Below are 13,975 nucleotides of genomic sequence, written 5' to 3'. Positions count from 1 at the left end.
AAAGTCAGCGAGCTAGACAGAGTTTTGGAGGAAAAGCGGTATTTGTGGGGCACTCGTGTCCTTTGACTTTCCACAGGGGTGAGTGCGGGCAGATTTGACCAAAAAAAGCGCCCACTCATCACCACAACCGCCACTACCATCCTGTCGTGTCCAGTAAGTCGGCGAGGCCTGCCCTCACACAGCTTTTGCAAATGTCAGCAAGTATCACAACCATGTACGTGCATTCACATAGTGTACACACACGCACACACACAAAAGGCAACACATGTTTTCCAAGGCTGTGGCTGTCACCTGTACAATAACTAACCGACAAGAAGCATTTCAGAGAACATCTGGGCTATATACCGTCAATTGAGTCAGACTTCCCATGACAGCTGCCCAACTTCCTATAAACAAGTTACGCTTTTCTTTCTAGAAAAGTGTTAAATGGTGATGGTGTTGCCTTGATTTTGTATAAGCATAGCGAGTTAAAATTCAGAAATAATAATTAAAAAAAGCAAATACAGATAATGCTGTACAGTATGTAGCCATTAATTGCACATATTTTGTGACGAGATGTTCAAGTGCTGATGATGAGACAAAAGTTAAATAGTAGAATTGATTTTTGACCGACGATTGCAAAATATATTGGTGAATTATCTTTCATCTCAGTCTTTAGGTGATCGATCAATCAAAACTATTTCATTTTTTATTTTAATATTTTCATGGTGTAATTTTACGTTTTTTTTCTTTGTGATGTTTGTAAAAAGCAGATCGGCCGCTCATCAGCGAAAGCCATGTTGAAGTACTTTTTAAAAAAAAACTCAAATCAAAGGAAATAACTGGGACAATCAAAGATGAAGATAACCACATGCTGTAGGTACAGCTGTCATTCATTTGATCTCCACACCCAACCCCAGAACTACACATTCCAGGAGTAGACAGGACAGTTTAGTTCCACTGCTTTTCAAAATATAGTTCTTTATAAGGAGCTGGTAACAACGCCAGGACATTCCAAAAAGTCTGAAAGAATCATATGCAATTTCCCTATTTACATAGAACAGTTTTTCCTCAATACTGTTGCTCATGGGACACATTGTCTTAATCACTTGGTGTAAAATCCTGCCAACGCCGGTTTCTTGTCAAGCTGTTAAAGCACTTTGAGCTGCTTGACTGTATGAACAGTACCGTACTGAACAAATACATTATTATCATTACCATTTAATTGAATTTAGTAACTTATTAAACTAACAATCAACACGTCATGCTGTCAAGTAACATGAAATCACTGACAACAGAAAACATGCATCATGGAGAGCATGCCATCTTTTGTTGTGAGAGCATGTGTGCACATGTGAGGGGGAATTCCATGCCGAAGCCTACACTCGTTAGCAAATTATTTAATTAATAATCAGCACATGCAATCAACTGATATTAAAATATCAATAAACATAAGAAACATCGGAGAAGGGCTGGCCTTTGTTCTGGGAGCACTGGGGGACTTCCCTGCTGTAGAGCACAGTACCCAGGGCCATTCCTCAATCCTCACCCCAGTCCAGACTGGGTGACCTGGCCAGGAGTGGCTGAACTGGAGTTAGGGCTGGCGGTGCTCTCGCTAGCCTCGCCACGGCCAAGCCTAGCCAACAGGAACACTCACAATGGGGTATTGTTACCCCTCACCTCCCCTCCCTCTACTCCCACCCCGAGTTCCTATTCGCACTAGGAGGTAAAACAGTTGAAAAGTCTCTCCCTCTTCACACTTGCTCTTATTTTTTCAAGGCTTGCCATGCCGCCTTCACTTTGGCAGCGTATGAAAAAAAAACCTAGCAGGGTTTGAAGGTTGTGTTTAAACAAAAGCCATCCTGCCTTTTTCCTTTATCACCGACACATTATCAGGAGTTTGGATAGTGTGAAAAGTTCCCTTTTAAACACGTCCAAATGGCTCATGTTGAGGGAGTGAGGGAGGGCCAGGGGACCTGTCGAAGTCACAGATGTGACTCTGAAAACATCTCCATGTTTAATCAAGTCATTCAGCACTCTGTATACACTAGCGTCCAAAACTACCCCATATAACATGTCCAAGACTCCCAGAGCCCTGTTGCAATAAACATTGGTATTCATTGCCACAGAATAAGAGAGCAGCACCAACCAACTACCACACAACTTGTTGGCTTGTAAGAGTCAGATAGTATGTCACAGCTGATGACAGGGCACCTGCTTCTGAGACATAATAAAAACCCCTCCGCTACCAACACAGTGCTGACTGAGGCGCTTGAGCTTTGGAATAAGAATACCAGAGTTATGGGTGGGTTGGAAACATTGAGGAAATGTAGAGCTATTATTAGATTTCATAGTACAAGAATGAATATTTGTAAATGTTGTATTACAAGTTAATATTTGTCCAGGGTTAAAACTCTTTAAGCTATTGCTAAAGCAATAAAATACTTGACACAAAGAATGGCATAGTCGCTATATGGGCATAGCTAATGACAGGATACCTGCTGCAGAACCATATTTTAACATCCCTCCACTACTAACACAATGCTGAAAAAAGGAGCTTGAGCTTTGGAACAAGAAAACCATAGTCATGAGTGCGTTTAGGAGTCATAGGGAATTAAGTGTGTTAATACTCTTTAAACCTTTGAGGAGTAAGGATTTTTGCCAGTTCTTCTAGAATTTTACTCTACAGTTTAAGTTCCTGAAAAGTGCTTGTGATATACAAAGACCAACGTGCATCACAAAACGATAAAGTGTACTTGACAAAAAAAAGAATGCCATAAGTCTCCATGTGGGCACACAGGGAGTTGGAGGCATGGATGGGTGGGTGGCTGGGTCAGGGGGATTGTTGCAGGCCCAACAAAGGAAGAAAATGTTATCAGTTAGTCAATCTGGAGGGGTTACAGCCATAGCTAATGATGGACCCTGTTAAGATGCTTTTCACCGCTGAGGAGTAGATTATATCAATATATTATATTAAATATGAAAATGTGAACATATCGCATATCGGTATCAGCCCTGAGAAGCAGGTAATTATCGGTTTTGGTATCGGTTGAAATTTTTTATATCGTGCACCACCAGACTACAAACTCAGTGGCCAGAACTGGGAACCAAAAATGAGAACCCAGAACTAGGCGAAATCAAGGTGAGACTTGGCTGGCTAGGCCCAGAGGGCAACAAATGTCTGACAGAAAGAGAGAGTACCCGGCCAGGCCAGGGACATATTCCAAAAGGTTGCCTTAGTAACCAACTCAGTTAAGGTAACCCCTGAAGGAGTTGTAAATCTCCTAATAGAAAAGACTGGCAGTTATCCTTCAATCAAAAGAAAAACACAGGCCCCTTCTACTACATGAGATGCCACTTGCTTACAGTGCGCATACTGAGGCAACAGACTAATACTTTCAACAATACCCCTTGCTCACATGCTGGCAGATATGTGTAAAGCAGAAGTAGTAGAAGTGCTGTTACTGGTGTAATTACAACACTAGAAGTACGGTATTACTTGTTGGAGACTATACAATATCAACACTACTGTTGTAATTACGATAACAGTATTTCTACTTCTGCTTGGGGGAGCTGCGGTCTAGTGGTTAGGGAGGTGAACTAAAGATCAGATGATTCCAGGCTCGAATCCCACCTTTACAAGTCCTCTACACTTCTAGCCATGGCTGCAGTGCCCTTGAGCAAGGGTAACAGCCACACATTGCTCCAGGGACTGTAACCAATACACCCTGTAAATGATTGTAAGTCAATTTGGATAAAAGCGTCAGCTAAATGTAATGTAACACAATTCATACATCTCTGCATATAAACAACAAATAGAGGAGAGTGTCAGACCAGGGGCCTATATTAAGAAGCTGGTTCAGGAGTAAACCAGGTGAAGTCAAGATATAAATAATTTTATAGAAGACCCAACTAATAGGCCACAGGCCTGCACTCCTGCACCAGGAGGGAGAGCCCTAGCTAGCTAGCTGCTGCTGCTGCTGTTGGGTCTCTGGCCTGAATAGGAGGCTGTCCAGTCCACTCCACTCCAGGCTGCTGCGGCTACAGGAAATACAAGACTGAAGTGGGTGGCTAAAAGTCTTCCTGTCGTACAGAGTGTGCGCCGTGCCGAGCACACAATAACATGCTTAACACGCATATAGCATGACAAAAGAGAAAAACACACTCACTCACTCCATCTGTGTGACTGACAGACAAGCGCACACACACACACACACACACACACACACACGCGCGCGCGCGCGCGCACGCGCACGCGCACACGCACACGCACACGCACACGCACACGCACACGCACACGCACACGCACACACACACACACACACACACACACACACACACACCAATGCCGTAATGGCTCTCTTTCTCTTTCCCTTCATTTGAAGGCATTCTTCTCTTGAAGGAGGGGCCCCACCTCGTGCCCGGCCTGTAGAGCCTAGGCTATACTTTCTCCTCAAGGAAGATTAAAGGACAGCCCTCCTATAAGTATAGCAGCAGACCTGTCTGTCTCATTGGATTTATATTGTAGCGCTCTCTCAACTCACTTGATGGAGAATCAGAATGGATGGGAATGGATCGTTTGATGTCGTAAAAGCATTCACGCTACTGTTCACTTAATTTACACCAATGCACTGTGCCCAGTGGTGAAACTTGGTTATAAGTAACAGCTAATGGGGAAATGCTATGCTTTCTTTTAATAATTCCACATTAAAATAATGATTTATCAGAGGACATTAAAAGATAAACTTACTTAGTTTAGTGTTGTGGAGAATGTTGATTATTCTTAATAATGGAACAGTGATTAAACAATGATCTATCAGTACATAATGCCCAAACTATAGAGGAACTAAAAAGAGTTACTTCTTCCCCAAAATATATGGAAATCAATCCCCAATTCTTTCAGCTTTGTCTCATTTGGCTGAGCCCACACTCACTAATGGGGGCACCTGTGACTTGTGATGAAAGACGTCCACTACCTGTGAGTGAGCAAAACTAGCCAGAGGGCCTATAAACACTTAGGAACCAAATCTGAAAAGAGATGCTCAAGCCTTAACCCCTTTACCGCCATCCTATACAGACTGAGAGGCAGTCAGTGACTGGCTTACTGAGAGAGACATTCATTCCATGTGTATGTTTGATGTAAAATGTTGTGCTCTGTAAAAATAAACACAACTGCTCACAAAAATGGACTGAACTGACAATTCTGCCAATCAACATCCCCAAACCAGCAGCAGGCGATCATGTTAATGGTTATGGAGTTCAGCAGGTGTATGGTGACATCATTTCTTCTACGCGTCTTGTGCGTTTGCATCCCAATCACTTGTTTGCGGTTCGTCAAGTGTGTATGAGGTGGCCCATTTCACATCCCTTATGAGGCGCTCACTTCCTCCTTCTGGGCCGCGCTACAGTGGTGTGAAATAAATCAACACACTTGCAGCCTTTTACACCAACAGACAATCAGACAGACCAGCAGGGACTAAACGCTTGAAAGAGGAACATTACCTGACATTCAGGTCTGTGCTGAAGGGGTGGTGGTGGTGGAGGAGGACCCATAAGAGAATCATACCAGTAACTTAACCAGTACTACAGCCTCGCTGCTTATGACTCTCTCTGACTGACTGACTGACTGACGCACGCACGCGCACACGCACACGCACACGCACACGCACACACACACACACACGCCCCGATACTGAAGGTATAAATCTAATTCATACAAATAGAACTGTCAACGCTGCACTGAACGCTGCACACAAAAGTACAAACACAGTACAAGTTCTTGCACACAACACTGCACTCTCCCAAGCATGCACCACACGCACACACGCGCACAAATAAACTGCACTCAAGTGGTAGGTGTTCATCGCAAATTCATTGCCTCCTCCACAGACGGGGGGATAAAAAGAAATGTGTTTTGTCCTTACTCACTGTTGCAAAAAATTACTGCGTGTGTGCATGTTTTCAACTTCCCTCCCTGGAAATAGGTATACGTCTTGGTCCAAGAATACTACTTTGTCACGCAAACCTCTTAGCACAATCAGAGGCAGTGCAGAACAAAGTAGCCAAATGCTAAAGCAGTTCAACCTGTACACATGGACCCAGTACAAGAAACAGACTCAAGTCAAAAATGCTGGAATTTGAAAAACATGTCACTTCTTTATACAAGATTTACTCCTGACAACTGTGCGAGAAATTGAGTGGTTTAAATTTATTTTTTTCGAGTGTGGCTTTTAACCCTCCTGTTATCCTTGGGGTCTATTTGACCCCTTTCAATGTTTAACACCTGAAAAATACATGAAGTACATATTTCTTCTGCCTCATCTTTGATGACTTTTCCTAAATAGATGGGATAAATGTGAAAAAAGTGAAATTTCAACAACAAAAAAATTCCTAAGTGCTGTACACATTTTGGTTACATCTGTGTTCCTTGGGGTCAATTTGACCCCAATTGTTTCAAGTGTATAAAACATAAATGGAACATCCATATTTTGCAAATAAATGTTAAAATATGTTTAGATAATGTGAAATACATGAAAATAAGCTATTTAGCCATGTTTCTTCTGAACATTTTGCTTTTGTTTGGCCTCTGATAACTAAAAAATACTAATGATATGGGGGAGGCCTAAAACTAATTCACGGCAACATTTTGGACAGTGGTGGCTACTACAGCATTGACATTTTGACAAAATCCACCAACTGAACCTTGTTGTACCTATAGTACCATCATGGCACCCACCACAGCAACCCCACCCAGCTACCTCCCAGCCCTGTACCCTGGGAGCTACCTTTGCACCCTCCCACTACACACACACACTAGCATAAGATGGATCACATATAGTCAGCATTGCTGTGCATGTTGTTCTGTGCCCAGCATACATAATTATAAGTGATGGTATATTTGAAGAGAAGCTTTATGATTGTGGTCCAAATATTGAAATGGACTGTTCTGATGGTGACAAGCCGTTGTACTTCTTTAGATGGATGCGATCTCAAGGTTGGTTGCTACGTTGAGCGATATAATGGTGCTATTCTTCTCCTCTATTCAGTATGGTGTTCCAAATTGACATAGTTGTCTGCAGCATTGGTTATAAACTGCTGCTACCTGACATAGAGGCAGGAACAGAAACAGCTGTAACTTTTGTGAAGGACATACACATTGACGTCCATACCACAAGTTCTCCAGTGGGCATACATAGTGAATAGAGGTAAACATTACCCCACTACCATGAACATGTAATATGTCTACAAGGAGCACATGCTCATTTTTGCTTATGCTTTTTTATGCTCCTTATGCTTTTTTCCTTATGTGCACACTAATTCAAGCGTAGAAATAATGTAGAAATCAATGATTTTCTATGATGTTCCCAAAACTCTTGGTTGGCAATGTATCCATTGTTCTTACCTAACTATTATACTTGTGTTATAAATACACATTCAAACATTCAAAGAAAATGAATGTTGGACTTAAAAACCTTCTGAATGTTTGGGAAAATGTGTATTTCTTTTAGGGGCAAATTGATCCATACGGTAATAGATAGATAATATCCTTGATAATCAAATTTTTCTTTTCTTTTCAAATGTTATAAGTAATAGAAATTCATATTTAGGGAGTATATGGAGCCACTAAAATTTCAATAATATGTGTCCATATGTTTTTAGACCAATTAATGACATTTTATTGCTATTTTTTCTAATTTTCGCCTAGTCATGGATTAAGTTTTTTTGGTGTGTGGGCTATGCGTGGGGGTGCTAAGATATATTTAAAGGACTTTTTTTATGTCACCAACAGAGCAATAATACAAATCCGAGACATAGACATGTGCCAAAGTGTTGTTTTCTACTGATTTTGTAGACAATAAAGTGGTTGGGGTCAAATTGACCCCAAGGATCACGGATGTTCCAAAATTTGAGGGTAACAGGAGGGTTAAGAGAGTGCAGTTAAGAACCAATAACTTACAAAGTAATCTACACAGATTGTGCCAAATAATTAATGCATTGATGACCTATAATGATGCCTTCATCACAGACTTCTCTGACGCTCTTTCACACAGCAACAAATGACCAGCAGGCCTATACACTTAGCTGCTAAACGACTAGGACAGTGTACAAGGGCCTGCAGGTCTCGTCTGGTCACGGAGCAATGCCCCCACATACATTACTTCCATGACAATTTGTCAGCTTTTAACATACAAGTGCCCAACACTGTGCAGTATACTTCTCTTGCGACTCTAAAAGTGTGTCTGCTTCTATCATAAGAGTCCACAGCACCGGGCAATGGACATTATGAACATTTGGTTTGGGAATACCTAATAATTCAGTTGGTGACCTGTACTTCAGTGTTGCATCCACCTTACTGAGTTTGTGGGTATATTCCTGGTAGGACTATAAACTGGTCTGTGATGAATTATTAACCAACACAGCAGGATGTACAATACGTGTGCGCATCTCTCATTTCAATACAATAATAGTTGGCTATGGAGGTTTGTTCTGAACATCAGACCTCTACCATCTTTGGGCTGAAAGTCACATTAAAATATTGTCCCGTTACACTTCTCTCCCCGTGCCTACAGCAAAGACAGATGGTTTTGCAACCAGCCACCGCCGACGAACTGGGGAATTCAGAGACGGCAATAGCCTATTCCGCATCTCCTCTAACATTTCCCATTAAAAGCCCGAGTCGGTGCTATTTATGTGTCGCAAGCTGTACAGTATTTGCCGATATCACCTAACCGCTCTGAGCGTATCAAATGACTGATGTGAGCTCACATGTACGAGCCATCTTCTGAGAGCAGATTACCGACAAAAATCGTTTAGCCCTTTTTTCCTGCGCCTCAGTGCTGTATCCGGAGCAGAGTGCAGCTGTGCGCGCAGGCATCCTGCCTCACACCAGGCCCAGAGCTTGCATGCTCATCAGAAGATCGTTTGATGTGAACCAGCTCGTAGTGAACCAGAAAGCGGTGTGACAGGCCCTAGGTGACACCATCACTAGTTATAGTAGATACTAGATGTAAAGCAGACGATTTGCTCACAGCGTCGGTATTGTGCATCTTGCCGACAACATGTCAACAACATTGGCCTGGCTAGAGCTAGTTCGTATTTTTACGCACAGTAGTTCTGTGTCAAAGACAATGGTTGCCCGATTCGACTAATAATTACATCAGCAGAACGACCTTTGGCTAAACCCACCTCCTGATAATATTACAAGAAAACCAACCACCGTTGTGACAACCAAGTACCAATCGGCTATTTCAGTCCATCCACTCCAAAGTCCACACGTGCAAACACACCACACCTGCCCAACAATGTTGCAGTGTGTGTCTATTGCAGTTCTAAACAAACTCACATGTTAACGCCTGCTTTACGCAATGAATCAGGAGACCTGACAGGTGTCATTTGTCGGTTGATTGTGTAACTTGTATGCAGCTTTCATAGATGTAGCCTATTAATCTTAGTAGGCCTACATTACCACATTATGAGGCATTTAGAAGTAAATGTATACCCATGCTGAATGGTGCTCATGTCACACTACACAATGACTTAATATTTTACTGCAATTAATTGATAACCACCAGCGTCAGCAACTATCAAGACCCCTTTTCTCAAATCTTCGGATGACATGGACGGTACTCACTTTCTCCTTCGACCTTGTCTGTGCCCCTTGTCCATATGATCTGTCTGGTCTCCAGTTTCACCTGAAATGTCCTTCTCTCCGGGCGTTGGGACTTTTTGGAATAAAATAATGTCAACACAGTGCCTAGTTCCAAGTCTCGGTAAAGGTTGGTCATTTCTGTGTCTGTGACCGTCCATGGAACAGGTCCGTTGGAGAAGAAGCCAACGGCAGCAGCCATGGTCATTTCCCTTGTTTGTTGTCCTTTTCCTCTAGAACAATTTAATGCCTCCTGGGTCTCTAGTGGACACCTGAGAAAATAGAGGAACTTTTTCACAATCTTTGAAGGATTAAACGCATCATAACATACACTAGCAATAGATTACAGTCCATAAAGAACGCCACAATGTGAGAAAATAGTATGCCATCAAGTCTGAAGCTGTTTGTCATGCACGCGCGTCAATATGATTTAACCATTAAAAATAATACGCACTCTGTCCAACATACCGGGGTAAATAACTGGAAAAGTAATATCTGGAATATGAGGATGGTGTAGATAGCAGAGATATCAAATCGTTCTCAGGAAACGGGATTAGGTAGCATCACTGAAAGGATTTCCCACGAAGATAATAGGTAAACAGTTCAATCCTTGGATTTTATCTGTAATCTGTGGTACATTTAAGTAGATTACTGGCGAAGGCCTATATCACTGGGCTAGTTGCTAATAGGAATTTATTTCCTTCTAAGTGGTTAAGTCATCCCATGAAGTTTCCTTGCTCCGACTGCCCTTGCGATTTTGTACAGTCGACATGTATCCAAATATGAATGTTTTTCGTGCCCTGGCGAATACGCACCGCAAGAAAACGTGGCTACATTTTCCAGTAGGCTAACGCAAACGCTGGTGAGCGGATGGAAGTATGGCTGATTTTACAGCAAGCAAGTCAGGTACTGCCTACAGTAATTCACTCGTCTTGTACCCTTTGCCTTACCGTCTCAAAATGCAACTGGCACGCTTGGACACAACAGAAGCAGAACACGTCGTAGCGCTGCAATCTCGGCCCCGCACATCTCCGGAGCTAACTTCGGCTATCCTGAAGTCTTCCTCCTTTTCTTGGTGATTATATCATCGTGTGATGGAGATACTGCGTCTCAATTCAGAGGAAAGCCTTGTGGTTTTTCCCTTGGCGTCCTGCTGTAGCAATCCTCCATCGAGTTGGCCATATGCAAGTTAGTCAGACACGGCTTCTGCCGCGGCCCTTCCCCCAACCGACCCCTTCTGTACAACAAAGCATCGGATAGAGCGGCCTCTTAAAGATACAGGTCTGACTTTCTGCCTGAGCGCAATGTTGTATCACTTCATAATTAGCTAGCGAGCCAACAATCTTGCTCGAAACCTGTTCGGTGACTTTGTAGCCTCTGCTGCACTTTAATCAGCAGCATGCTACTATCATGGGATACACATTCACACTGACTCACGAAAAGAAAAGAAAAAAATAAATAGGTTACAACCTAGGCTACTGACAGCTGTCAAAACACTGGAAGATGATGCAACCTAAAAATGCCCCCATATTTCAGATACTAGAATATACTAGAGTATATTCCACTTTTCAAAAAAACATTTCCAAGAGATTCACCAACACACACACACACACACACACACACACACACACACACACACACACACACACACACACACACACACACACACACACAGAGTAAAAAAGAACACTAACATAAACATACTGATACAGACAAGTACAATAAACACACACACACACACACATGCACGCACGCACGCACGCACACACACACACACACACACACAGCAGCAGAAGTACAATCAGGGGTCTTACAGGTACTGTGAAGTGGAGTAGATGCTGTATGCAAGGTGCAAAAGAGTAAAGTCCAAGTGGCATGGTGAAAGAAATGTTCATGGAATGTTCTGATGTCCTGTGGAAATAAGCTGTTTCCCAGTCTAATTGTGCAGCACCGCATGCTGTGGTAGCGCTTCCCGGATGAGTGACGTCTTTGATGATGTTCATTGCCCTCTTGGAACAGTGTGAAGTGTCCAGGTCCTGAAAGGCTTGGTAGGGGTGATCTGATGATCTTTTCTGCCATTCTCAGCACCTCTGTAGTGCCTTCTTGTCTGAAGCTAGACAGCTGCCGTGCCAGACTGAGTAGAGATCTGAGTGCAGTAAACGCAAACATTGAAACTAAGAAAAGGGCCTTGAGAGTATTGGTACATTAGGTTGGTATTGTAGTTGCTGCAAATTTGACATAGCAATATCAAAACACGAGGCATGTGGACCATCAGGCTATGTCACAAGATACTGGAGGTGTTATAATAAAGACAATTTCCAGTCTTAACTAAATTTTGATTACTACATTTTACCTTTGTAGGCCAGTATCTAGCAAAGAGTCTTCGTTTTCTTTCTGTCAAAGTTTCATTTCTATTCCATAGATTTGCAAAGTATAATGCAAATGTGTATGGAGTCAGCTCCATATCCAAATGATCTACTGATTTGTTGTCAACCAAAAACAAAATGAAATAATAATGACATCACGTTGAGACCAAGGATATTTATTTGTTTATTTATTTTTTAATAACCCTAAGTGTCAAAATAATGAAATATGAACAGAACATGGGGTTGGTAGTACTAAGGCTAGAGGGTTTAAAACCATTTCAACATTGGCATCCTACAATAATACCTTTCCTATATGCCTAGATAAGGGCAGGACGATCTCAGGATTTCACCCAGACGAGCCTCCAGCATAAAGGATAATTGCTTTACAATTCCATACAGGTTACAAAAAATAAACATCCAACAGTATTACATCAGTGGTAAGAACCATAGGTCCAGGGTCTTTTGGCAAAGTCTTACCCCAGACAGCTTATAGTTGTTTTAACATGTAAAGAGGAGCAGTTTTATTTCATTGCGAGACAAAGGTTAAGCTATGTGTGGTCGTAAGGTGTCATTCTGAGTGAAAGAGATTGCATGACAGAGAAACCTTTTTTTTTTTTTTTTTCCAAAAATGACATAACACATCAATTACATGAGCACGTCTCATCTCTTTTCTTCACATATGAAGGCTTATGGTAGGACGAAAAAATGATGCAAAAGTAAGAACTTCAGTGTCCCTGATAGAAACAGTAAAATAAAAGATATATAAATAAATAAAAAATAAAATAGTAATAGCCGCATGGAAGGAAATTCACATTCGGGTCTGCTAGTCACATGGACCAGTTCCATTTCCACTCATTACTCATTCCCATCAACCCAAAGCCTGTGGATGGGCCTGAACTCCCCTGCTTACACACAGAGGAACTTAGCCATGACACACACGCACGCACACACACACGCACGCACATACACACGCACATACGCACGCACACACACACACATGCACGCACACACACGCACGCATATACGCAGGCACACACACACACACACACACATGTGCGCATGCACACGCCCACGCACACACACACACACACACACACACACACACACACACACACACACACACACACACACACACACACACACACACACACACACAGGGCTCAAGCCAGGTGCTCTCTCACAGACAAGGCGCGTGGGTGCATCTCCTTTAAGGAATTATTGTTTTTTTTTCACTTTTCTATGAAAATATAGAGTTCCTCTGATGATGGGTACGGCATGGTAATATATAGCACACAGTAGCGTCAAAAGTGGAGAGGCAGAACCATAAATTATAAAGCAAACATAATATGAAAAGCTGTGCATCACAGGAGCATGACAGCAGGACTCACCACCTGACATACCTACATACATACATCACTAAACCAGTCATTTAGGCAGCTATGTTCCCGGTCGGGGTAAATGATAATAAATTCATCATGTTCTCGGTTTAAACTGTAAAAAAGAGAGAGAAAGAGAGTGGCCTCAGTTATGCCTTTGTACTTGTTCTCCTTTCCACCTAAAGAGACCCCTCCCATCTTTCCCAGGCACCCCCCTCCCCTTCCCACCCCAGCCCAACCAATCCTGACCCCACCTCTTGTTCCCTCTCGTTGTAAAGACACGCACACATGGTGAAGTCATCAATGTTAAAATCGTGTATTCCTTGACTTAGCTGAAACGGAGAGAGAGGGGGGGGGCTGGAGGATATTTTTGTTCTTCTTTCCATAACAATAAAAAACGAAACAAAAGACATTTACGGCTCAAACTAAAATTCATAGTCTTCATCGGCCATATCGATAGCCCAAGCAAACTTCTCACGCTGAGTCTTGTTGTAGATCTTTTCTATGGGGATTTCATACTTCTTGCACCTGCAGGGGAGAAACAAAGAACACAATAGTTTTTAAAATTATATTATCTGTTATATTTTACTGTATTATTGTGGCACACA

The 13,975-nt window shown here is 42.3% G+C and overlaps 2 protein-coding genes across 5 annotated transcripts in view; both read right to left on the bottom strand.

Moving 5' to 3' along the window:
• Positions 1-10,919, bottom strand: part of plcg1 (phospholipase C, gamma 1) — a 68,993-nt gene extending 58,074 nt beyond the window's left edge. For all 4 annotated transcript variants that reach the window (XM_063208654.1, XM_063208657.1, XM_063208655.1 and 1 more), the window contains exons 1-2: positions 10,576-10,919; positions 9,611-9,897 (exon numbers count right to left, since the gene is read on the bottom strand). In XM_063208654.1, coding sequence (XP_063064724.1) covers positions 9,611-9,833 — 223 coding nt within the window. In that variant the 5' untranslated portion in view covers positions 9,834-9,897; positions 10,576-10,919. The remainder of the gene's footprint in view (positions 1-9,610; positions 9,898-10,575) is intronic.
• A 2,748-nt stretch (positions 10,920-13,667) lies between these two features.
• top1b (DNA topoisomerase Ib) overlaps positions 13,668-13,975 on the bottom strand; it is a 31,397-nt gene continuing 31,089 nt past the window's right edge. The window contains exon 21 of the mRNA XM_063208647.1: positions 13,668-13,895. Coding sequence (XP_063064717.1) covers positions 13,793-13,895 — 103 coding nt within the window. The 3' untranslated portion in view covers positions 13,668-13,792. The remainder of the gene's footprint in view (positions 13,896-13,975) is intronic.

Source organism: Engraulis encrasicolus, chromosome 10 (assembly GCF_034702125.1).
Source record: "Engraulis encrasicolus isolate BLACKSEA-1 chromosome 10, IST_EnEncr_1.0, whole genome shotgun sequence".
Classification (NCBI taxonomy): Eukaryota; Metazoa; Chordata; class Actinopteri; order Clupeiformes; family Engraulidae; genus Engraulis; species Engraulis encrasicolus.
This window is presented reverse-complemented; position numbering and strand designations above follow the sequence as displayed.